This window comes from Lagopus muta, chromosome 1 (genome assembly GCF_023343835.1).
Source record: "Lagopus muta isolate bLagMut1 chromosome 1, bLagMut1 primary, whole genome shotgun sequence".
Taxonomy (NCBI): domain Eukaryota; kingdom Metazoa; phylum Chordata; class Aves; order Galliformes; family Phasianidae; genus Lagopus; species Lagopus muta.
Window position 1 is genome coordinate 133,920,955 of NC_064433.1, and position 26,791 is coordinate 133,947,745.

Genomic DNA, 26,791 nt, shown 5'->3' on the forward strand with positions numbered 1-26,791 from the left:
ACAAAAAAGTGCAACATACAAAGGGCCAGAAAAAGAGAAGAATGAAGAAGGAATCTCATTCTGTCACCAGTGACAACAGGAATCCCACGGGCAGGTAGAGCAGCCATTACTTCTGTTTTCTGCCCTGCCCCTATACTTTATCCTCATTGTATGGTACTTTATAGTCCCTGGGTTGCTGTGACAAAACCTTGACTACACCTTCAATTCTGACTTGGAAAAAGTGGGTCAGAATGCATGTGTAACAGATAATATGTCATAACTACAGAAGGAATAAAAAATGCAGAACACACTTGTGCATTATAATCTCATTAAAACCCTATAAAACCCTAACTTTGGAATTTCCTGCTGTTATTTTAACCATACGATGGTTTTAGCATTATATTAGAAGTCTTCTGCATAATGCTCAGGTTGGGCTCAGCAAACACAGCAGGAACTGAAATATAGGTGTCTGTGTTTAGTAGCTTTGACCTCTGCTGTCCAACACTACATATGTTGGTCAGGGGAGATGCACTCCATTCCAGCAAGTGTTATATTAATATTTTTGTTGATTGTTTGCCAAACTACACCCGTCTCCCCCCTTTCTTTAAGAGCATAAAAGGAAGGTCAACAAACCTGAATGATGGTGGATTTAAGCGTTCCTGGACTCAAACTTAAATGATAAGACCTATTTTGAGCATTAAGACACATATGCATCTGCAGAGGATGGGAGTGAGGTAAAGAAAATATATGCAGCATGGGTGTTAAGGAGAGAAAAACAGTGTCGGCTTTGCTGGTTAGTATTTGGTGCCCTCTTCTGCACTCATGCATATTTTTAAAGTTCTTTACAACTAGAGAGGAGCATCTGTCTGTCATTCACTTGTACATAGTTGTGCTTTGCTCATAGGTGCAAGGGGTCATCCTAGCAGATGTCAGCCATCATGGGGATGGGAAAAGTAGAATCTCTTTTAGGTGAGAGGAATGAATTCGTTAATATTGTTGAGATGGAGAGGCTGTGAATAGAAATTAAAAAATATTTAACTGAGATTTCTTTTATGATGTCTAAATTATTATATTAATAAAAGTAAATGGTATTTTGACTGTAACTGAATAAGAAACATACCATGTATATGCGGTATATAATCAGTTTAATCACATGCTGAATCCAGGACAATCTCATCCCAACATGTTGTGAAATTACAAATAACATATAGCGCACACAATTCTTCACAGTAATTTAAATGTCACTTTGCTAAATGAACTTGAAGACAGATTTGCACTTCTTGAATGTGGAATCATTTTAATATTAATTTCTATTTTTTCCATTACTGAAAGATAATGTTATGCTAGAATTTCACATACTTAAATCCAAAAGGCTCACTTATTCTGCTCTCAGCTTTTGAATTTCAAAAGTACCAAGATCAATGGGAAAGCTTGCTAACTACCTTTATTTTTTCACCATGATGCAGAAAGCTTTGCAAACATCTTACAGCAATGCTCTACCAGTGTGCCACAATTTGCGCAGCTTTTGCTTTCTATATAAGTACTATTTTGAAGAGAGATGATATAAAGATTATCATCATGTCAGGTCATATCTTCTCTGCTGAGAACTGAAGAGAGCAATATTTAAGCCTTAGATGTTATGAACAGAACAAGACTCAGCTCCCAGCTTCTCAGTATACCTGAGCCCCTGACAGAGGGCAGGGGTGCTCAGAAACATTGTCTGAGCAAGAAGCAGAGGAACGTGGTCTGGTTTTACTCTTACAGGTACGCCTGCATTCCTTCTTACTGATGGTTGACTTCATGAGAAGAAATCCATCTGACATTTTAAAATTTACTTCCTTGGATACACGGGTTTGAGCAGCTGCTGCTAACCTCCCCTACAGTTTTGAAGCCAGTTTGTTTTCAGTCAGGCTAAACCTTAGAGCCAAAACTGTCAAACTTGGGTAACTACATTCCACATAGAGACAGCAAAGCCTGATTCTTGAGGATGAAAAACATGCAGAGTTTGCATCCACTCAGCATCTCCAAAACTCAGGCTGTCCATTTCAGTGAATAAAAAATGCATTCAGTTCCCCAAACATAGATTTCCATTAGAAAAGGCTGGCTAGTGCTTTTTGTTTACTTTGGCAATGAACTGCCAGACTTACTGACCTGTTCTGCAAACTGAAACTTTCTTTTTTGTCTCTTTTTTTCTTTTCACTCAGGAATGGTATGTGTTCAAAGTCATTGCTAGTGTATGTATGCCAGAGGATAGGTAGAGTGGGGAGTGCTTACAGCACTTTGTTTTTTGTAATGTGTCATACTTCTACATCATGTGGAGCTGACCTTCCAGCAAAAGGACTAGTCAGAAGGTCACTGAAATATGGAGTTGCCCTTTGCTTGTATTTGGATAACTCTGATGGATAAAACATTGTTCAGCATTATTCAGGAATGACATCAAATGTTCTGCCTCCATACACACACACACAGACACACACATACACACAAAAAAAAGCAGTCTAGACTGAGAGGAGGCTTTTGACATCCTGGGTTTGTTCTCAATTTTACTAAAAAAAAAAAAAAAAAATATCACAGTGAATTCATTATTAATGAAGGCATTTAAAAATGCTAAGCCAAAGCTGCAGTTAGAACTCAAACAACAATGAAGTACCAGTGGAAAGAAGGACATCTGCCTACTTTTACCACCCGACCTGCAGCTTTTGAAGGTGATTAACTATTGTATGCTCTAATATTAAAAGGATTTTTAAAAGTCATTTTATTGAGAAGATTTCTGATTTAAAGAGGTGCTTCAGAAAGTAATCAGCTGTTTTACTATTCAGTTGAGATAGCTATTTCTCTTTCATGTAAGCTCAAGTAATATTCATACTGGTGTAAGCAATGTTATGGCATACAATCTCAGAATAAACTGTGTGGAAAGCAGCTTCTAACATTGCACCATCTACATAGTAAAAATATACACCACAAATAGAACATACAAAGAGAACAAACATATCACAAGTAAACTCCCTGGGAGAAACAAGCTTTATCACTACATCATAATCATGTTCCTCTAACCTAATATAACTAAAATAACTCTGATGAGTCAGTTAAGAAGATGATTAGAGAATGAAAACACTTTGGATGTCTTCTTCAGTGTCGCACTCTCTGAACTCCAGATCAACTGCCTTGGCCTTAAAGGTGCTTGCCCACTGTCAGGGTGCATCAACTGAAAGGAGCAGAAGGACTTGAATCAGAAGTTATTTCTTTAAAGAGGAGTTGCCTGGCAGTAGGTGAATTTCAGAGGAGCTGGACTTGCTCTGCACCCATTTGTTTATCGAGGCATCTTTTAATTGAGTCCACCCTTACAGATTTAAGAAGCCTGAAAACAAGGTTCTGAAAAAGCCCTGTTTTATCTCTAACCATCACCTAACACAACAAGCAGCTAGCAACTTCCTCAATTCAGAGATCCTGAGGAAGCCACTCCAATCTACTAAGCTGGCTCAGCATCAAGCCATCAAAACACCATCAGCTATACTGTAAAATCGCACTGCTAGAATAGCTCATGGCACAGTTTTGGTCTGTGCCAACAAGGCCTTTGCCAAGCATAGTTCAAGAATTAGCACAGCACTGGCAGATGTTTTCTGCAGATGGATGTGGTGACTCTTTGCTGAACAGTGGAGACTCTACACAGTTGTAAGCCACTTTGTGACAGTTAGCCTCAGCACCAGAAAAGTCATGGGATGTTTGGCAACCACTGCCTACAAAGTTGGATTCGATGATCCTTACGGGGCCCTTCTAACTGAGATTATTCTGCGATTCTCTGATTCTGTACCTCTGCTGAAGGATCTGCCAACTGAAGGTCTGCTCGGACTTTGCAGAAATTCAGGGTCAGGTGTGAGAAGATGTTCACCAAAGGTCTGGAGACACTGAGAAGGTGGATGCAAGTCGCACCATATTCCTTGCTCTAAGACAGCCAAGGGACTTTGACATGACCCTGGAGAACAATTCCAGGGTGCTGGTGTTATTCGGAATTATTTATTGACGAAAGTAATGTAAGAGGTTTTGGTTTGTTTTTTTTTTTGGTGGCTTCCAGAATTGCAAGTGAAATCACCATGGAGCATGGGTTTGCAGGCAATATGGAAAACAAAAGGATCTTCCCATCAAGGTGCTCATTTCAGTAGTTGCAATATCCTGCTGCTGTCTCAACTTCAGCTAAAGAAATATATGTTTGATAACAAGCATACACTGTGGCCCAAAGAAAATAGAATTATGTGCATTAGTGCTACGCAGTAAACCTCCTGGATTCCTTGTATTTAATTAATCATTGCATAGGGAATTTTTTATTTTAACATCAAGCTACTCCTTAACTATTAGAGCTCCATCTCTGGAGGGAAATATCACTAATTATCATAATTACCTTATAGTTCAGCTTCTGGAAATTTTGTATTATACATTTAACTTTTGGCATTATAAAATGTGAAGTGCAAAGTACACTTGATGTGCCTTTCCGGACAACTTAACACTAATACGGTCTACTTCTTTGCTTTGCACAATTTTTGTACTTCTAACATGGAATTACACAAACCCTACTCAATCTTCTCTGTTACCAGACGAAGGAAAAACATACGTTTGTTTCAAAAACACATACTTTAAATAATTCCTTTTGTATGGTAAACATCCCAAAACTGTATTCTCCATTTCAAGAAAAAATCCCAATGAAATTCCTTTGTCATCATTAACGTGTAATTTGGTGAACTCTTTTTTCAGTGCTGATCTACAAGAACATCTCAAACAAAGATCTTCTGTCTACAGAAACTTGGCTGATTTTCTCATTGTTTATTTTTGAGAGGTAGGAGATATTTCTCTCTCAGTGGCACTGCCATACCAAGACTGCTCCCAGAAATAATAAGGTATTACACGCTTTCCAAGTAATAATGAGTTTTCTGCAACTGCTTAGTGATAGCCTACTTGGCGAATGAAATATTCAATAAATTCATTTTATGAGTATACTTATTTCCTTATGTTTCTTTCATAAGTTTTTCCAGATATTTACTTGAGGAAAGATAAGAAAAAATAATTGTTCAACATTTTAAGATAATTCTGCCACTTGGATTGCATTTCTGAATTAAATATAATTCCTCTGTATTTTGTACTTATGACATTAAAAGTTTTGAAACTCTGATTAAGCAACCAACTGTGCATTCAAGAAGTTGTTTCCGTGCATTTATGAACAAGAGATTTTCCTCTAAGTCTCATTTACTGTGTACTCATTATCTGTGTTTCAGATACACGGTAAATCTATACCCACTTTTTATCTTCTACCTCTATGTTCTAATCCTTTGTAGTTTCCTTTCTTGCCATAGGCATCTGTACTATTATCATCTCCACCCATACTTCAGAGTTGTCACTTAAGAGAAAGCCTACTTTGTTAACTTCCTGTTACACTTTATTCAGATCTGATTCTTTTCTTTGTGTGTATTCAACTTCATTTCTTTCAACAACAAATGCTTTAAATATTAACTAAAAGACAGAAATCCTCATTGTTTTGTGTTGGAATTACTTGTAATGTACTATGTACGTCACTGCAATAGAATAAATCTAAAAAACAGATTTTGATCTAAATCAAGAAAATCTACCCTAAATAATACCATGACAGTTTGTTATTATAGAGTGAAAATATTGCTGTGTCACAAAAGATTCTAGATTTTTCCGAAGACAAATAAAACAGTAGTATTAAAAATAAGAGATGGAATATGGAAAAAGGTTCAAGAATTTGGATTCACTTTCAGCTACCCAAAACACCCAAAATATTCCAACAATCTCATACTCATAAAATCCAAAGTATAAATGAAAGTTTAAGGAGAAGTTATTTAGGAAAGGTGAATCATCTTCTTAAAAAGCTGATTTTGATTCTTTAAAAACATTTGACTTCCATCTGATATAAATTAAGAAACAAGCACAGAATAGGTATAAAAGAGAGGATATTAATTTCAATTTTTATTCTTGTACTTGATTTATGGTTATAATCTTACTTGGGTTAGAATAAGCGAGCATTGAATATGTTGGTGTAAACAGCACATTTTTTAGTGGGATGTTTTCCAGAAAATTATAGAAAATAGTATTCCAAATAAGACCATGAGTGCTGAACTTCTCTTCACACATTTGAAGCAACCTCAGTTTGTGTGGTTCTCTTCTGAACTTTCCATTCTAAGTGTGCCTCCTAGGTCTTAATTGTATTATCTTCATGAAGAAATGTGCTTGTACTTTAAAATACTTTATCTAACCAATGGTAACACAGACAGAAAATGATTTGAAAATAAGCAATTCAAATAAAATGGATCAATTTTCAAATGTCAACCACTTCACTATTTTTACTCATTTTGATTGTATAACTTGACTGCTAATGCTTTAAACCATAAATGGAAGATAAGACAGATTAGGCACATTGAGTATGAAATCCTGAATCCTTTTAGAAATCATTTGTGAAAAGACACAGAAGATCTGATGATACAGGTAAATGCAATGAATCCAAAGTACATCTTGCAAAATGAAACAATGTCTTCTAACGCCATGTAAACTAGTTTAAGCAACTCTACTGAGCTCATCAATGAGATCACCATTGGCTACAGAATCATAGAATCACAAGGTTGGAAACGACCTACAAGATTATCTAGTCCAACCATCCTCCTATCACCATTATTACCCTCTAAGCTACTAAACCATATCTTGTAGCTCCTCATTCAGACGTGTCTTGAACACTGCCAGGGACAGCGACTCCACCACCTCTCTGAGCAGCCATTCCAGTGCCTGACCACTCTCTGAGAGAAAAAGCTTTTCCTTATGTCTAACCTAAACCTCCTCTGGTACAACTTGTGGCCATTTCCTCGGGTCCTGTTTGTTGCCTGGGAGAAGAGGCCAAACCCCTCCTCATCACAGCATCCTTTCAGGAAGCTGTAGAGCGCGATGAGGTCTGCACTGAGCCTCCTCTTCTCCAGACTAAACAGATTATGATGTGATGAATATTTAAGTGACAGGTGAAACACATTTTTTCCCCTTGAATAAGGTTAAAGATTCTGAAAATATTTTCAAATTTACAGCTGATAATTCTTAAACCTTCTGGGCTAATAGTGCTGTCACGTCTTGCAGTGTATGCAACCTGAAAATGTAACTCAAAGATAACAGAAAAAGTTATGGCAACAAATAATGAAAGGTACTGTAAGGAAAGCTGTTCTCTGGTGGCATTTTGACACAGTAATAATAGCATCAGCTCTGACTAGAGAGCACTAAGAAAAACAAAGTTTTGAAACTGTATGGTATGTTCATATATGAGATAAATTAATAACTCTTTTTCAAGAGGAAGAAAAATTAGAAAAGGAAGAAAAAGAGGAAGAAGAATAAGTTAAATGTTATATCTCTAAAAACACTACAGCTTAACACATCGGTTTTCCAGTCTTTAGATCTGTGAATCTGCTATTTTATTTCAGCAGAAGAGTGTAAAAACCCCTCTCAGTAAACCTCCACAAATAATTAAGGTAACAATTAAACTATGTATCACTTGCAGAAATTTTCAAAGTCAATGTGGCAAAACCACATTTTGTTTTCCCAAGTCCGGTCTTCACTTTGAGGCTCCCTGCTTGAAAGTTACCAAAAGACGTTCAAAAAGTGACCAGAGCACTATCCTGATGTAGAAATACTTTACCAAATAATTCCTTATTTTACACCATACTCTCCAGTGTATTGCCCACTGAAAGAAATAGAACTGGGACAAAGACCATCACCAGAGAGTTTTCTAATTTTTAAGTTAAGCTCAGAATTTCTAAACGCCAGCAAAAACTCCTGATGAAACCCCTGTTAGTTTCCGTTTGGTTTTTTGTTGTTGTTGTCGTTTGTTTGTTTAAGTCTATCCAGAAAACCAGCACTCACAGTCCACTTAATGGGGGACAGTGATGTCCTCTCCCAGGAGATATTTAACAAGCTTTTTCATGTTGCTTTGCCTTTTACCTAAGTAAACTGAAATGGTTAAATCTGATTTATTTTAACCATATTTTATATTTCAGTACAGTTTGACCTTTGCATGTAACTTATTATAAATGACTGGGTAGGCTTGACCAAAGAGACAAAATGTCTGGTATCCTTTAAAATAAGCTGAAGCCTATTTACCTCTGCAAGGTTCAGGATAATTTGCTGCCAGCCAACCATGTTCAGTCGGGTTTTGACAGCTCATTATAAATGGCACGTGAGATATGTCATCAACATGTAAGTAAATCAGCCAGTTTGTGAATATGCCCACAGAAGTTACAGAGTCCTTTCTCTTTCCCCCAAGCTCTTGCAAACTTTCTCTCCCATTTTGCCTCCTGTTTTGTAAGAGAACTATAATAATCTGAGAAATACATTTGCTGCAGATGTTCAGATGTAGGCCAATATACGTATTAGACTATCATGTGTAAGGAGATGATGATTCATGCAGTTCCTACTGATACTTATAATCATCTCAAATGCACATGCTATCTTATGGGTTAGCTCCTGACTGCACCATTTGTCCTCTTAAGTTGAAATCCCCAAGCAACTTTAGTAGACAGTGGCTGATAGTTTCTCAAGGCTAGTGTACAATGCCTGGAGGCCCACCTATTAAATGCTAGCCCCACTCATGAAGAGCAGAGCACTGCTTCAGGCTAGCTCTTGCACACGTGTGAACGCTGAAGAAGCTTCCCGTGCTTGCTTCCCCCTTCAGACCTACGCAAAGAAGGTTACTGCAGACAAAGCTCTTGTGTGGGACTAATACAGGAAGCATCTTTTTCAGGTGTTCTGCTGGCTGGTTCGTCATCTGCTGGCACCCATATCACAGACTGCAGGTAGTGCCTCATTGCTGTAATAACAGAGAAGCCAAAAACAAGCCAGCAGTTCCTTTGAGGAACACCTGTGGAGGACATCTGTATTAAGTTAGACACTCGTTTTTGCTGGACATTTTATAGCCTTCACATTACATAAAACATTATATTCTACCTGAAACACTGTAACAGGTACAAAAAAACATTTATTCTCTTACTTAGTTGTCTAGCATAAAGGAAAGCTAATGACACCAATGTCATTAACTGGATTCAATACAGACACATAAACTGATATTTTCTGGGAAGAAAACTACAGCAGAAAACTGACCAGATTATCTTCTTCATTATTTGAATATAGTGGTCCGAATGTAGCAGCAGTACTTGGTGCTTTTTTTCTTCTCTTTAATCAAGATTCAGCTTTCAGGTGAATACAGTCTCTTGCCAGATTAGTTTGTGGCCAAGGTGATGATGTCCTCAACAACCTGACCTCCTTGGCAGGGCTAACAGCGTGTAGAAGCACGGTGCTCCATGGGATAGCCTGTGGGCACCAACTGCTGCTCTGCACCTGCACCCTGCATGAATTTCAATTCAGCAGGAAAAATGTGAAGCTGTAGGAAGACAAATGCCAGCCTTAAAATCAAGATGGCACTTGCAGTCTGACAAAGACGTATATGGAGTTCACAACCTCAAATAGCATCCATAAACCATATACAGCTGAATTGCTGGCATCGTCCCAGGAGGGAACACTGTAAGATGCATTTTCTGGTTATCTGGTGAGGTAGGCAGGACTTACAGTGTCTACTCCCTATCTATAGAAGAATCTTGGGAAGTACGTATGATTTGAGAAATCACTGCTTTCTTCCATTTATTCTGAGTACATGCACACAGAAAATAGGTACTTAGAAAAATCACTAATGGAAAGTTACTGAGAAGGCTCAGTAATGGGAATAACAATACATTTCTATGTGATTAAGAGATAAAACTACTATGTCTATGGATGAAAGAGATTATTTATATTTCTGGTTCTATTTTGGGCTGCTCCATCCAGCATCATAGCTCAGGGAAAGTCTAACCAGAGCTGATGCGATCCAAGCAAGGTCACTCAATCTCTAGGCCAGTGTGAGGCCTCCTTTATTCAGCAGTACAGACATAACTTACGGATCTAATGTCAGCTCTGACCCTAAGCTGCTTCTAGAATCAGTAGTGACATTTGTCTAAAAGCTCTGATGCAAGCTTTAGTTGAAAGCACAGCTCTAAGTGATTCTAATATTGAAAGACTGAATCAGCAACAGTGATAAACATATGGAGGCAAAGCTTATGGTAGACAAATGACAAAGACATTACAGAGTCTAAAAGCGCTTGCCAACTAAAAATAGGCCCAGACACTGTATTTGGATCTCTTTGGGCTGATTCTGGCATCCATGTGGAATAAAACTGTCTTCAAATGCCTCCAAATTACATCCATACAAATTCTCCTACTTTCTGAGAGCTGTTTGCAGATTCAATGGGGGTTACTCAAGCACATAAATTATGGTAGAGCTGGAACATAGCGATGCAGAAAGGAATGCTCCCCAAAAAGCTTTGCAGTGCTCAAAGATAGACATAAGCCGTGAAGGGAAATATATATAAAAAGAATACTACCACTTGGACTTTGAAGAAAAGATGAAACAGATGTGGAGCTGTGATACAAACTGTGATGAAGTCAGTGGGATTAGGGCAGAATCTTTTTTGATGAAGAAGGAATGCTGTCCAAAGGAACAAACCAGAGGCACAGAATTACAAGAAATAATCTCTGGTGATGTCATACTTACTGCTTCTGTGCTCACTGCAAAGCATTCTTGCAATAAAATGAAATATGATCCAACTGTATTTGGTGTTTTCATGTAAGTTTTATTTTTATATTCAATAAATACTATTGGAATAATGACTCTTGAAACCTCTCACAACAGGCTTGATTGACAGCTCCTTAAGTGCTGTGTCTTTTATAGCATAACGTAATTGACAACCCTTAGGTAGCTGGCACATGCAGTCTACAAATTGGAGTGTGATCAGTCTGCATTTGAAGAAATCTAGGTACAATGAAGTAGTTGCTCTTATTATTCATTTTCAAAAGTAAAATTAATGTGTTTTCATTTAAGAAAGCATGATTTCTGAATATATCAGCTTTAAGCCTTTCAATAGTGATGAAAAAGATTAATGCAAAACAATTTCATTGTCAAAAAGCACACAGATGCCATAAAATATTGGGAAATTACTTAACTGGAACAGAACTAAAATACTGCTGAATTATCTGCATTTTTAACATGCATTTTGTTGTGGGTTTTTTTTTTTTTTTTTTTTTTTTCTTTCCCCAAACACATATCAATTATCTTCTGAAACATGAGGATTTCTGTCAAGCCACGGTTCTCCTCTCCAGTGCTCTCCGTAGCCAAAACTCAAGCCATTGTTGAATTCCAAGTGACCAGACCTGGGTTTTTCTAAACTTCCTGGCTCCAAGGAGAAGTCAGAAGTTGCCACTGGTTAAGATCCAAGTTGATGCTTTGCCTAGCACCCTCTGTCACCCAACTGCTTGGTCTCTGGACAAGCCAAAATCCTCATCGACTAAGGAAGAAAAGAACAGGTGAAAGAACAAAAAATTTTTTCTAGGAACTTCAGAAATCGAAAGCAAATCTACTTTTTTATTTCAGTGCAGCAGAAGTGAAAACAGTAACATAGTCAGACATCTCTTCAGAAGCACATTTAGATTACAGGATCCCAAAAAGTCTTATTTCTCCTAGACTATTTCTTTGGTCTTCTAAATCATAGAGTCCCTTACTTTCTGTCACAGGCTACCTTGCTTCACGCATAACAGCATCCTCAAATTACTTTCTAGCCCACATTATCTAGTCCCAAAACAAAATTAGCTAATGTTGTGCAAGCAGCAGTTACCAGTTGCATGATTGTAAGAGTACAATCAACAAGGTATGATAAAGTTCACTACTTGAACAAATTCCCAGAGTTGAGCATTGCCCATCCAGGCTCAGAAAGACATTCCTGACACAAAGAGACTAAAGATTCACAGAGGGCTTAGCAAAACATCAGCATAGTTTGCATGGATTAGGTAAGCATCTACAGTATGTCAACTAAATATAGAGATAAATAGAGAAACCCTTTGGAATTAGTCTTGGGTAAGTAGATTAAACATGGTTTTCTTGCATTTCTCCTAAGCGCTGTCTTAATAAACTTGACAGAGGGCTGGGAATGCAGGAGTTGAGCATGTAAGTAACTTCCACAACTTCATTTTTATCTTTCAGTGGCTGGTGCTAAGAGTTGATTTTGAGCCGGTAAACACAAACTCATGTCATCCGATTAGGAGTGGCAAGCCTTATATCAGAAGGAATCCTTCTGGAACACAAGCCATGCCCACCTCAAAAGTCCATTTCCTTCAAAATACCGCAAGCAATAACCATTAATTACCTTTACCAGTAACCTGGACTTCTGGAGAAGTGTCTTCCACAAATAAAAAGTTCAGGTAAGCTCCTTGGCAGCAGTGGGATGGTTGGAAAAATACCTGACTCAAGGATTTCAAAGCAATTTCTGCAAAAGTTTCTTATACTGAAGGTGCAGTTTCTAAGGTTTGACCAGTCAAAAGAAACACAACACAGTCCTTGTCATTAAATACTTGACTCCACATATACTGAGGTCTCTTCATCTAATGAATTGTTTTACATTTGTGAGAACAATTTTACAACCTCAGACTAAAACAATGAACCATATCTAGACTCTCATGTGCTTGAAAGCGTGTTTTTTACTTGGACTGCAGTAGTATTTGGTTTTATTTCCCCATAGGCATAGGAGTAGGTGGACTTAAGGTAAGGAGGGAGCTGGATTGACATCAACTAGCTACAAAGTACAGGTAGCCAATATTGTATAGGCGTCAGTGCTCTTTGGATTTTACTGACAATTAATTGCATGTAGAGAATTAAAGCAGTTCACTTCAGTGGTGTTTTGCTTCTAGGCAGCTGGCAGAAAGGTGATGATTATTTAGCTAGGTGAGGACTGAGGAATTTCTCCATCCCCAAGCAGAGCCAAGAAAGGGGGCAACAGGTGGCAGATGAGACTTGCTATGAACCTTCAAAAGGCTGCACTACTCTACCCTTCAGATCCTTCAGGGGATCAAGTAGGACTGTGACCCCAACCCAACTTCATTTTAGTCTCATTTGGAGAAACAGCTGCTTACCAAGTGCAATCCATATGCACTGTGTGAATGAGAGCTGGCTGCTGTTCCCAGTGCTTGGTCAGCTGTGCATGGAAGAGAGCCATTTCACTGCTTCCCTTTGGTTCAGTATTCATAGTAGTTGCTTATACATATCCATGTCAATAAAAATACTGAAGTTGTCATTTTCATGGCTGGTGACCTAGGGAATAAATACACCTTTCCAGTTGGTTTCTCCTTGACCTCCCTGCATGAGCAATTTCCCTTGCCCACTGCCAGTTTTCTTATCGCACAGAATCACAGAATCACCTGGGTTGGAAGGGACCCCAAGGATCATGTAGTTCCAACCCCCCTGCCTAGCAGGGCCACCAAACATACACATTCAGATCAGGTTGCCCAGGACCCCGTCCAACCTGGCCTTGAATATGTCCAAGGATGGGGCATCCACATCTATCTTATACTCTCTTTTAAATCCCTGGGAAGAAATCATACTTACAATCGAGTAGGAGGATGCAAAAGCTGACAGTGGATATGAAAAAACAAACCTGGAAAAGCTGGGATTTGCTTCCAGAACATCCTCTCAAATAGTAAGCGCGAAAGTCTAGAAAATAACATTTTTTTTTTTTTATAAGGATTTTAATTCATTTCCACTTTTCCTGTGGCATGAAACACAACCAGCAAAATCCAATCACTCGGAGGTGCATGCATATGTACCCCATGGATATGTTGAAATAAAGCCTTTGGCTATAGTTTCCATGAGCAGTAGGGTTGCACCAGACCTGCTACAACTTTCAGCACCGCCTGCTCCACCAGGAATCTGATAATGTCCATCTCACGGAACACGTGCACCCACTGCCTGCCATTGACCCAGTCACAACCTTAAGGGTTAAACGAACCATAAACCATTTCCTAACCCCCAGCTGCCCCTCCCCTGTCAGCTCCATGCTGTTCCCTCGGGCCCTGTCGCTGTCACAGAGAGCAGAACCCAGAGCTGAGCACACTCTACTCACTGCACACTCACACAACAAGCACCTCACACCCGAAGCCCCACCCCCCATCTTCCTCTCAGCGCTCCTCAGCACCGCCCGCTCACGGCGCGAAACAGCGCGCAGGCGCAGCCCCGCCTCATCCTTCCCGCCAATCGCCGGCTGTGGGGCCTACTGTGGGCTGCGGCGCACCGGGCCGTCCTGTCGCCCGGCGGCCGGTATGGCGGCAGGGCGCGTGTTGCGACTGGGCGGCCGATGGAGCTTGGCGTCAGGCGGGCCCAGCGCCCAGGTGAGAGCCGCCCGGGCACTGCGTGGCGGCCGAAGGGGAGCGGGAAGCCTGAGCCGCGCGGGATCCTGCGTGCGTTCGCCCCGCTGAGAGGCTCGGGAGCTGCAGGGGTTGGTTGCAGTGCAGCCGCTTCCGCCGGGCTGCGTTTGGTTTTCGTCGTGAAGTTAAAAGTGCAGGGGAGGCTTGGTGTAGCGTGTGTGGGGACAGAAGTAGCAGGGCCGGGCTGTAGCCCACAGCCATCCACAAAAACAGAGCAGTGTGAGAGTTGCGGGTAATTAACATTACGTTTGGTAAGCGGGTGAGTGGTTATGGAATCTCCGAATCCCCGCAGTGTGGAGGAAATTGCTCTCCAGAAATGAGGTAGCTCCTGTTTGAGCAGAACCAACCACCTGTTCTGGTAGATGCTGGCTTTCAGCTGCTATCAGTGCAGCGGGCAGCTGTGGTGTTGCAGCACTGTTGGATATATGCATTCCAGCAGTGGCCAACAAATTTGTTCAAAGGCAGTCTGCTAACAGTCAGTCCCAAGCGACGAACTGTGTGAGCTGAGGATCTGTTTGGTGACTGAATGAAACCCTGAGTAGCAAGAAAGAGATGCAGTAAGTAAATAAGAGGTAATGCTGGAGGGAGCAATTGGAACTATGTAATACTGCTGAATTGCGGATGAGCTTTATGTATTAGGAATGAAGACCTGGGTGGTTCCTTGTGCAGCAGGCAGAAATACACTGAAGTTGCCCAAGGACTGAGAAAAAAGCTGAAAAAGTCCTAGTGCTTGATCATAGTGCATAGAGCATTTGGAGGAGTTTGCCTGGTTTTGGTTATCCTACGTCACAGTTATGACTGACAGCGGTGTGGCATTTCTGGGCAGGCACCTGTGTGCTGAGAAATAGTCTTGAAGAAGTGACTGTAGAAGACAGGGCTGGAAGGGGTCTTCACTGATGACCTGTCTAATGCTCTCTGCCAAAGGTGGGATCTGTACCTGAGCTCACAGCTATAAACTTATCATCCTGTTTGCAAATATCTGACCTAAAGGGTGCAAAAGGAACTAAGGAGACATGGGGCACAGGCAGTTTGAAAGATTCTTATGCTGTTAATCTAAACAACAGTTTGATGGGGATGTTCAGAGTGTGAAGCATTTATGTGAGTACAGAAAGCACCTCATGGAACTCAAGAAAATTGCAGTGAACACTATCAAGAATCTGTACTGAAAAATGGTCTTACTTTGTTTCTATCATTCCTGTTGTGGTTGTGTAGGGTTTTTTTTTTGTAGTAGAAGAGTTCAGAATACCATGTGGGCTCTTGCTTTTGATTGGGTCTGGTACTGTGTATGAATTTCTGTGGTTCGTGTATGTACTCGTATCAGAAATATGATACCACTTTGTCCTGCCAGCAGAGAACGTAAAACCAGATTGGGTGACACTGTGTGTATAAGAACAAATCTCCAGCACGGTCTGGCTTCAAGAAATGGCTGGGCACGAAGCAGACATTGGTTGTAGCACTGTGGATGTTAGGCTGCTTATCAAACTGTGCTTGAGAAATGGTTTGTCATAGCATATTGGCCTCAGTATTTTGGGAGATTTTGTAGCTGCATGCTAAGTATGGAGTAGCTTTCTGTGCAGTTGCTAGCCGAGATAGAGTTGAAAAGCCTACTGGTATTTTATAGTTTATACCTGAAATCCACTAGATCTAAATCTTTGCCCCCATTACGTAGGTTTGATATTTACCCTGCATCTCTACATTTATTTTATACATATATTTTAATAATACATATTATATAAATATATATAAATTATATATATATATAATATATAAATACAAATACATTTATTTTATAATATACAGTACAAGCAAAGCCTAATACATAGATTTGGTCAAATAAGCAAAAGAAGTAGATTCTGTGGGTGGGAGAGATGTGGTTTTAGTTACCTTGAAGAGAGAATTCAATTAGGGAGAAGTTTCTTCTGATTAAATACTTTGGCAAGTCTTTTATTAAAGTAATATAAAATTACTTCAGTGTGTTTAATGATATCTTGTGATACTTCCTGATGTGTTTCACAAAATGCTTATTAAAACACAAACCTGATACTGATTTATCTATTTAATTTGTAGGCCAACTGGAATCTGAGACTTTGTAAATGTCATTTAACTAAATGAATTAAAACACTTTGTAAAACATCACACTTGATAGCAAAAAGCTCACATACCCATTCTGTATGATAACTACATATTGCATGCTTTGTTTTGTGCAAGACTGACTGAAGGACTGCTGTTTGCATCTTGCTTGACTATGCGACCAGTAGCTGTAACAGTAGACACAGGGCAGCTCTATTACTGCGTGTTGTTGTGGTTATACAGCTCTAACTGTGCATCTGTCAAACCCCAAGACATTTATCCTCATGTTCAGATGGAATCTCCTGTGTTCCGGTTTCTGCCCGTTGTCCCTTGTTTGGTTGCTGGGCACCATAAGGTAGAGCCTGGCCCCATCCACTTGATACCTGCCCTTTAGATATTTATAAGCGTCAATAAGATGCCTTCTATCCCGGGTCTTTCAGCCATTCCTCATAAGGCAGACGCTCTAAGCCTCTGATCATCTTTGTAGCCCTTTTTTCTTTGCCCTTAACATAGAATCATGGAATCACTCAGGTTGGAAAAGACCTTAAAGATCATGGAGTCCAACCACAACTGGACCATCCTACCCTAACTCTAACAACCCTCCACTAAATCATGTCACTGAGCACCACATCCAAACAGTTTTTAAACACATCCAGGGATGGTGACTCAACCACCTCCCTGGGGAGCCAATTCCAGTGCTTCACAACCCTTTCTGTAAAGAAGTGTTTCCTGATATCCAACCTAAATTTACCCTGGCTCAATGTAAGGCCATTTCCCCTCATCCTATCACCAGTGAGAAGAGACTAGCTCTGCTTTTGCTGTAAGGACCTTTCAGATACTGGAAGAGAGCAATAAGGTCTCCCCTCAGGCTAAACAGCCCCAGTTCTTTCAGTCTCTCCTCATAGGCCATATTCTCCAAGCCCCTCACCAGCCTTGTTGCTCTTCTTTGGACCTGCTCCAGCACCTCAATGTCCTTTCTGTACTGAGCTGCCCAAAACTGAATGCAGTACTGGAGGTGAGGCCTCACCAGTGCCAAGTCCAGGGGCAGGATGACTTCCCTAGTCCTGCTCACCACACTCACCAGTGAAGCCAAATTCATGGGACAGTAGTTAAAAAAACAACAAACCAACCAACCAAACCCCCCTGGAAATAAAAACAAACGAACAACAACTCCTGGTTACATCTCTTAGGGTGATCAACTTGGAGTTGTCTGAAAATTGTTTTTTATTGTGGATTTTTTTTTTTGGAAGCTGATTTTACATAAGCTGATTTTTCTATATGTTTACTGTCTCCCAAGAAAACAGGGATTTGTGAAACTGTCTGAATGCTGGGTTGTTTGGGGAGAAGTTGATCAGGAGATGTGTCCAAAAGTAGAGGTTTTCCATTCTCTCCTACTCTGCTAGAACTGCCTACTATTTCAGGAGTACTGGCAGTAACCTATATTGTTTAAAAGTGGTGAGGTTGCAGTAATGCTCCATGAAATGTGTAACGAGTAAATGTAAACCTCTATAGTTTCCTCTGGAAAGTTGAGGAGTGTTTTTTTTTTCCACAGAAATGCCAGGAGCGTCTGGTGCTACTTTGCAGTTCTTGCCTGTATTGCCCATGAAATAGTGCTCTTATCCCAGAAGAGGTTCCCAATACAATAGATACTGATTTGCATAAGAGGCTGTTTTCTAATTATGAACAGTTTGTATGTCCAGGGACTTTTGATTAGTGATGAATTGAAACTAGGGAAGAATATGAATAGCTTGAGGGAAGGAGGACAAAAATGAGAAAATTACAATAGAAATTGACAGGAATAAGATGAAAGCAGTCTTTTTAAAGTGTCCTGTTTAAAGCATAGGAGAGAGAAAGCAATTTTGGGCTGAGTAATATGAAATCATGTGTTCATTAACAAGAATTACAAGTAATTAATTACTATTACAACAAGTAAGAGGATGAATTGAATTCTTTCCTGAGGAGTGACTAGGAGAAGAGTAGGTAATATGCAGAGAAACCCTATTGCTTTCTTAGGATGTCATCAGAGCCTTGTAGATGGAAGATGTATATTTAAAATATTTATACATATATATGTATGCATATATATGTGGCATTGTATATGGTGCTTCTAAACCATGGAGAAAATAAGGCAACAGCACTCTGCCATGGAGCTGTTTTTAAACCTTCTGTGGCCAGTGCACATTTATGTGTGTTTATGTCTTTGTGGTTGTACCCAGGCTTGAAGATTGCTACTGTATTCATATTAGTTTGAGGAAGAAAACGTTTTGAGCTGCTTATATTAGCTTAATTTGGAATGATCAAATCAGTCAAAATGGTCAGCGTGTCCAAGTTGTGATTTACAGAAGGCTGTTTCTGTGACTGAGAGGATGTTTAGTTGTTTTGGTTGCTAGGTTTATTCTGTTCCTCATAATAAGGCTACTAATTCACTTTGTTATGAGTGTTTGGGTTTTAATGTTTCATGAGAGGTAGACTGAGGCTGCAGCATCAGAAGTGGAGACAGTTTAATTACTTGCTGAAAGAAATTAAGGTAAAGAAGGGTAAAGGTAAAGAAGGTAAGGGTAAAGGTAAAGAAGGGTAAGGTAAAGAAGAAGAGTCTTCTTTCTTCCACTTCAACCACCTCCTGTTAGCTTTGGCACTCAGGAGAGCCATTTTGGGATCTCTGGCACTAGCTTAGCAGAGAGCTCCCTACTCTTTGGCAGGGCACAGAAATTTCAGTATTCTGCCAGAGCCATAGAGCTGCAGAGAACTTTGTCTCTCCAAAGCTGGCATTAACAAAATAATGCACGCTACTGGCAGTAAGCTGAAACTGGAACATTGCAGCCCTGTCAATGAAACTCCTGTTCCTCTGGCAGAAGGCTTAATTGAAATTAGTCATCGTAGTTTCTGATTGTCTTGATTAAAAGAAAAGCTTATCTGTCAATCTTTGTGGGAGACAAATATGTGTCCCTGGAGTTTTGATTCCTGAGCTGGAGCCATGCTTGGTAGTAGCTGCTGCTGAGAATCATCCTGCTTTGTTTCCTCATCATTACACCAGAAGCAGTGAACCCTCTGGCACTGAGCAAAGAAGGAGTAATTCATACTTTTCCAGAACATCTAGCAGTGGTTGTCACTGTGCCACAGGACACAGGGTAACCAACATGTTTCCAAAAGCTGTTAGAGGGCTGCCCTGTAGATTATTTTCATACTTTGTTATGGAGTGCCTTTAGGTGAATGCAGAACCTGCTTATGTACTGATAGATATATGTGCAAATGAAGGCTGCATCTTTTGATCAATGCTGTGTTTTGCTTTTACTGGATGTTCCCAATATGTAATACTACTTTTCTTTCCATCAGAAAAATCTGACTGAATTAAAAAAAAAAAAAAAAAACACAAAAAAAACCACCAAACAAACAAACTTAAAAGGCAGGTGCAAAAATACAGATATTTTCAGTAAGAGGAAAAGTGGTTGTCCAAATTGATAGTGATGTGTCAAAATGTTCAACTTTTAGAAGGTTTTTCTGTTCTTAGGCATTAAACAATTGAAAGAAAATGGTTTTGTGACTGTAACTGCATTTGCTAGTTTATTACAGTAGTGTGTTGAGTCCTGTTATAAATAAGCAGTAAGCATGACTTGTTTTACTGTTGATTTTATTTAAAACTCACGATGCTAAAAATATGAAAATAAATCTCACTTCTTTTCTGTTTTTGTTAGACATTGAGGCTAATCTATACCACCACAGCTGCATGGAGGAAAAACGTAGCAACCTCAGGACCTGAAAAATACACGGAGGCATTTATTAAGAAACAAATTGAAGAGTTCGACCTAGGAAAGAGACATTTAGCCAACATGATGGGAGAGGATCCAGAAACTTTTACCCAAGAGGATATTGATGTAAGTGCGGTTGCTCTGTTGGAGAAGTAATTTACTGTAGAGTTTCAGATATTGAAAGCACTTTACTTCAGCATGAGCCCCTCAGCTCTCTGTGATTTTTAATCAAACTGTCAGAATAAGAAAGACTACTACTGTATGTTGCAAACATTGCAACTGTGACTGTGAATAGAGATTCTACTCATGCTACCATGTGAGGTCAGACATCACAGTATAGAGCTGTGTGTACCATATCTTGCTAAAGCACAGTGGGTTCTTTTTAAAAGTACTAATGGATAATCCCCTTGATCCGAGGTTATAAGAAGCCCTGCAAAGGTTTGTGTAGCTCTTTGGAACATTTAACCACAATTTGACCTGCTGTGTATATTTAAGTTGGGTTTTCTTGTGTGATACTCTGGTTGCTGGTAATGCCAATTAAGTCTTATAGAATGTTTTACAAGTAACCCCCTGGTTTAGCATAGAGATTCTAATAAAGACCTGCATCTAGGGCTTGTGTTAGTATCTCAAAACATATTATTTTATTGCCATTCTGTCTGACAGCTGATAGGTGGGTGGCCTCTTCTTTCTCTGTGCCATTTAACTTATGTATAGATACGCTGTCTTTCACATAAATAAATAAAAATTGACATCCAACTAGGACTTCACTTCCATCATTTCTATCTTATTTTACCACACATCAGAGGTAGTGAAGAGAAATGTCATTTGGTGACATTCTGTCGTAGGTGAAGCTGCGTGCTGCTTTTTCTGCACAGCAGCAACACTATTACTAAAGCCGTGGCAGCACAGTATATCAGTGGTGCCCCTAGGGTAGATGTTGTGTGTGCTGGAAGAGGTATTATGTGGTTTTGTTTTTTTCAGGGGAAGGGGATTGTTTTGCTCACATGGTTTTGTCACCTTTCTGTGGCAAATTCTGTTAGCATAGCTGTTTCCGTGTAAGAGGTCTTGATAGCCTGCTTTTGCCAAGGAAGAGCTACACCTGTAGGTGGTGATGCAGGGTGATTTCAACTGCTTTTGACAGAGAGGCTTCAAAATGAAGTTCATAAGATTTCTCTGAGAATAGATGACAAAGTAGAAAAGAATGAAGTTTAATGGCCTGCTGAGAAAAAGGTTGAAGTGAGACTTGAGTCTCATCAGGTATCAGAAAATTCATAAGGGAAACTTGTCTTCAAGTCAGATATCATAGGAAATCAAGCTTTATGAGTAAGGACTTAACTACCTTAACGGTAAAGGTCCTATCAACAGTGAAGATTATTAATGAAGGAGGCATTTGGATTAGTAGTAGTAGTGTGCTGCTTTACACTGGCTTTCTTGCTTTTCAGCAGGTTGCAGAATTTCCTTTCCCTGCATTTTTCTGATTTTTTTTTTTTTTTTTCCCTACCTTTAATGATGCTTATGTTACAGGAAAATACTTAAAGAGTATTCATGCACAAATCTGCCACTACAAAGGCCTCTCACTCTACTACAGTATCACAGAGTCTTTAGAGTTGGAAGAGACCTATAAATGTCATCTAGTCCAGCTCCCCCTACAGTGGACAGAAATACCTGCAGATAGATCAGGTTGCTCAGAGCCTGGTCCAGCCTTACCTTGAATGTCTCCAAGGATGGGGCTTCCACTACCTCTCCAGACAATTGGTGCCAGTGCCTCACCACTCTTATTATATAAAAAAAAGAGCTTATTCCTTATGTGCAATCTAAACTTCCCTTCTTCAGTTTAAAACGCCTCCCCCTTGTTCCATCACAACAGACCCTGCTAAAGAGTCTGTACCTTTCTTTCTTATAGCCTCCCTTTAGGTACTGAAAGGCTGCTCTCAGGTCTCTCCAGAGCTGCCTTCTGCAGGTTAAGCAGCCCTAGCTCTCACAGGCTGTCCTTGAAGGGAAGGTGTTCCATTCCTCAGATCATTTTTGTGTCCCTCCTCTGGACGCAGTCCAACAGGTCCACATCTCTCCTGTACTGAGGACTCCATATCAGGATGCAGTACACCAGGTGAGGCCTCATCAGCACAGAGTAGAGGGGTACCTCCCTCAGCCTACTGGCCACACTTCTTTTGATGCAGCCCGGGATACATTTGGCTTTCTGGACTGTGAAGGTACATTATTGGCTCATGTACAGCTTGCTGTTCACCTGTACCTCCAGGTCGTTATTGTCAAGGCTGTGCTCCATCCTTACATCCCCCAGCTTGTAGTGATTGCAGGGGTTGCTACAACCCATGTGCAAGACCTTACACTTGGATATATTGAACCTCATGAGGTTCACCTGAGCCCACTGCTTGTATTTGTCTAGGTCCCTCTGAATGGCATGGGACATCCCTCTGGTGTGTTGACCACACCACACAGCTTGGTGTTTTCTGCAAACTTGCTGAGGGTGCACTTGATCCACTGTCAGTGTCATTGATGAAGATCTTAAGAGCACTGATTGCAGTACAGACCCCCAAGGGGCACCACTCATCACCAATTACCAACTAGACGTGGAGCCATTCTCCACCACTCTTTTGGTACAGTCTCACAACCTATTCCCTGTCCATTGAACAGCCCGCCCATCAAATCCATATTTATTCCTTTTGGAAAGAAGGATGTTTGGGGCACAGTGTCAAAGGTCTTACTGAAATCTGGATAGAAGATATCAGTGGCTCACTGTGGTGCTGCTCCTGATAGTTTAGTTAGTTTGCCTGAGAGGTTAAGGGTAAGTGCATTAACTTTCCTTCTCTTGATAGAGGAAAGGCTGTCAGGCAGCAAGACTGAAAGTGGAAGATGACCATGTATAGGTAGCAGTTTCTTCTGTATGAATCTACGACACTGGTCACTTGCACAAAATTAACTGAGCTCTATAATTAGTAAATGCAGTGCACGTGGCAAGTATGTGACTGCTTTGCAGACTCTATTTCTGAAAAGATGAAGAAATGAATCCAAAAGTGCAGTGTTTTGTTTAGTGATACCAAGTGTCTGTGTTGCATATTTAATTTCTTCATATTACATCAGGTGTTGGAAAATACTTAGTGTATAATAGTGTCTGCTATGCATAATTAAATTACTGTTATAAAAATATAAAAGCTGCTTAAGCACTGGCAGGAGAATTACCAAGCTTTACATTTTAAACAGTAATAATTCTTACTGATGAGTGCTTACATACCTCTATGTCTTTTACTGTTAATCAGGCTGTGCTGTGTAGTTCAAAAGTAGGCATCGTAAGATTCTGTCCTTCACTGGAGTTTTAGGTGTAGTTTAATAAAAGCTAAACCTTGTGAAGTTTTAAACCGGAATATAAGTTGACTTACTTGTTAATCCTTCTCCTGGATGTTGTGGAAGCAGAATTGCCTCTTATTGATGCTTTTATTTAGGAATGAAAAGTTAAGCTGTGCATTACAACTTTGTTTCTGGAGGGGAAAAAAAAATATCCAGCAAATTGATGTATAACTCTGCAGAAGTCTACGAATTGCTTTTTAATTGGTACTATAGACCTCGCTCTGAAGCTGAGATATTTTATTCTCCTATGTGTGAATATGTGGTATGAGGTTTCTCTAATTGATTTGCTTTGCCCATTCCATTTGATGTATCATTTTTCACAATATTTCATAATTTGTGCTCATTTCTAATGAACAGAGTCGTTAGGACAGGCATGTCTAAGTGCAACTGACAGCTAACATTAGGTGCCAGATGCAGTTTATAAAGCTATGTAGAACTGCAGAGAACAGTTTAAATAAATTAGCACCTGTACATTAGTCTCACTTGCTGGTAATTTATAAGCGAATCAGTAGAGATGACATTTAGGTACGTCATTGATCAAGTTAACAGCTGCATACCCACTGCCCAGCTGGGATACCTAATTAATAGAGATTGCAGTCCTGACCTAGTGCTTTTCCCTGATTGAGTCTGTAATCCTTTTATTTTTGATTTAACTTCCTTGCGATTATAGTAAACAGCCCACTTTCATTTTCCACTGTCAGTTCTGTGATATTCCACTTTAAAGACCAGAAACCTAAGTAAGATTAATATAAGAAAAGCATCTTAATCTCCTTGACCCATTTATATGATATGTCAGTATTTTTATTATTCATTTCTGTGCAATCACTAAATGCTCTCTGAGATATGAGTTCATCAGGAACTTTCCCCATAAGTTAGTAAAACTTGAAGGCTAGAAATGTGTTAATTTTCTTCTGCTGTCTGCCATATGACCTAGTAGGTTGTTGTGATGAAGACAGTTGGAAGAATTTTAGACTAAAATAGACACTTCTTCCTAGGTATATTCAGTTGCATGTATGTTGTTGCAAAAGTACCAGTAAGATTCTTCACAATGAAAACGTTATACAAGTGGAAGCTTCATTCCTTAGAGGGTGTAGTTTCTTTCAATGAGTCAAGACTTCACTAATGGGTTAAAAAAAAAAAAAAAAGTGATATTTAGCTGTGTTTCAAAATGGCTCAGAGCATCTGATTTCCAAGTAACCTTCAAATTTTAGCAACTCTGATTGTGAGAAATAAGTGAATATTAACATGTGAAATGTCAGAAACGTTACTCAGAACCAAATATGTTTCTGAACTTTCATTTGCTGCAAGAACATGATGTCCAGTGTTGTCCTTACCAGAAGTACTGGATTTGTATTTTTTTTAATGTAGTTGAAGCCAGAATACTTTTTTTCAACTTAACTGGAAATTCTCAATATTAGGTGCTGAAAACTTTTAAAGAATATTGCTAATATCATTAAGAGTCATTCAGCAAACATGTGAGATTGAGAAATGGTGGAGCTCAGTGCTTAAGTAACGTGGTTCAAGGCCTGGAGACTTTCAGCAGAGTCCAGGTTTTAGAAGAATGGTGAATCTCCTGTGAGGAGTAGAAGCCAGAAAGCTTCTGTTCAGACTTTCTGTTAAAATGCTATGGCATGAAGTGTCACTTCTCAAGTCAGCATTCTGATTATTGAAACTATTTAAATGAGAATGTGCTGTCTTCAGCCCTCCATGCCAAAGAGGATAGATACTTGGGCAAGGTGAATTTGCCCTGCCAAACCTCTCTCTTCTCTACATGGGTAATTTACAGATTGGACTGGCTCACTGTCTCTGTTCAACCCCATTATAATTCCCTTCAGCTCTGTCTGATTAAAGTATCAAATTCTTAATTTCTCAAGTTAGTGACAAAATAATAAAAGTAAGAAGAACAAAACAGTCTTTTCTGACCCAGTGGAACCTCTTTAACTCAAAACTATGATCTCTGACTTTTAGATAGTGAGCAAAACTTTGGCTTGCAGGCAGAAAAGGCAGAAAGAATCAGAAGTCAGCACATGCAACGTACACAATAAAGGGGGAAGATGAAGGTGGAACAGATACACTGAATTTGCAAAACACACTACATACAGTGCTGGGCAGCTTATTTAATAAATTCTTTCGCATGTAATTTGAAGGTCTGCCAGGTACAAATTTCTTTTTAATATGGATAGAGCCTTGTTCTCATTATGCCTACTGGCTTGAATTCAGGTTGGAAGGGAAATACATTGTGGTCCTGTAGCAGTATCCTGAATCATCTGGTATCTCCACGAGTGCTGATAAAGCGGGATTCCTTTCCTTTGGTAAAAAATGTTAAGTCTATCAACATGGTGTAAGAAATATTGTAAGTAAACCATCTTAATAGTAGAGTGTTAATTGTGAGCTGCCGTGTTTTGAGAGTATGACTGCAGAGATTGTTTTATTTCCCAATGATGACAGTATGGTGTAACAGATTTGAAGTAGCAGCCCAGAATCTGTGGAGGTTGGAGTGGGATTAATGCACATTACCTACCTGAAATGGTGGCCTAAGGAAAGCTGTTCTTGGTCAAGTTCAGTAAAAATTGAGGATGCAGATATTTAACAACAAGAGACTCCTCTGAATAAAGGACAAGACTTCATCTGGAGTCTTTTGCATCCCAGTAGAGTTCCTAACAGTTTGTAAAGACAGATATCTCTCCTTGATTAAATTTCCATTAATGGGGAGAATGCAGTAAGACTCTTCATTTTGACAGGGAAAAACAGCAACAACAAAACGGGGAATCTGCAAAGTAGAGAAATTGTTCCTTGGCTATTTGTGGGGAGAGATGAAAGTAGGTGTTAAGATTACTTAATGCAGGTTTTGTTTATGGTTTAGCCTGAAAGACATGATTATGCACTTGCAATGTAAGCTACATTTTCAAGACATAATATATCTCAGATGACAGTCGCTCTTCCTTATAAATGGTGGATTGTTATAAAGCTTTTATTAAGGCTCTGTAGTTACAGTAACTGTTTTGATTGGGATTCTGTAATACAGACGCTTGTATAAAGTCTACCTCTTAAATACACAGTCAGTCTCAGAATCCTGTAATCGATTCTTTTAATATATTATATAATGTGTTTGTTTAACATCATTTGGCTCACAGCGGATTTCTCTATTGTCATCATAATTAATCCCCATTTGTTCATAAATAGGTGTTCACCTACTGTGTGTATGCATAAAATGCCCATTGACTAACAAATGGGAATACAGTAGTCACTAAGAGAAACAAAATTACCATTTCATAAAATCAAGTTAAGCCTTTTGTTTGCTTCGGAATTCTCAAAATTTC

At 39.5% G+C, this 26,791-nt stretch overlaps 1 protein-coding gene across 1 annotated transcript in view; it reads left to right on the forward strand.

The window, feature by feature from the left end:
• The first annotated feature begins 14,077 nt into the window (after positions 1-14,077).
• Positions 14,078-26,791, forward strand: part of MRPS9 (mitochondrial ribosomal protein S9) — a 36,373-nt gene continuing 23,659 nt past the window's right edge. Inside the window, exons 1-2 of the mRNA XM_048954136.1 lie at positions 14,078-14,256; positions 20,055-20,234. Coding sequence (XP_048810093.1) covers positions 14,188-14,256; positions 20,055-20,234 — 249 coding nt within the window. The 5' untranslated portion in view covers positions 14,078-14,187. The remainder of the gene's footprint in view (positions 14,257-20,054; positions 20,235-26,791) is intronic.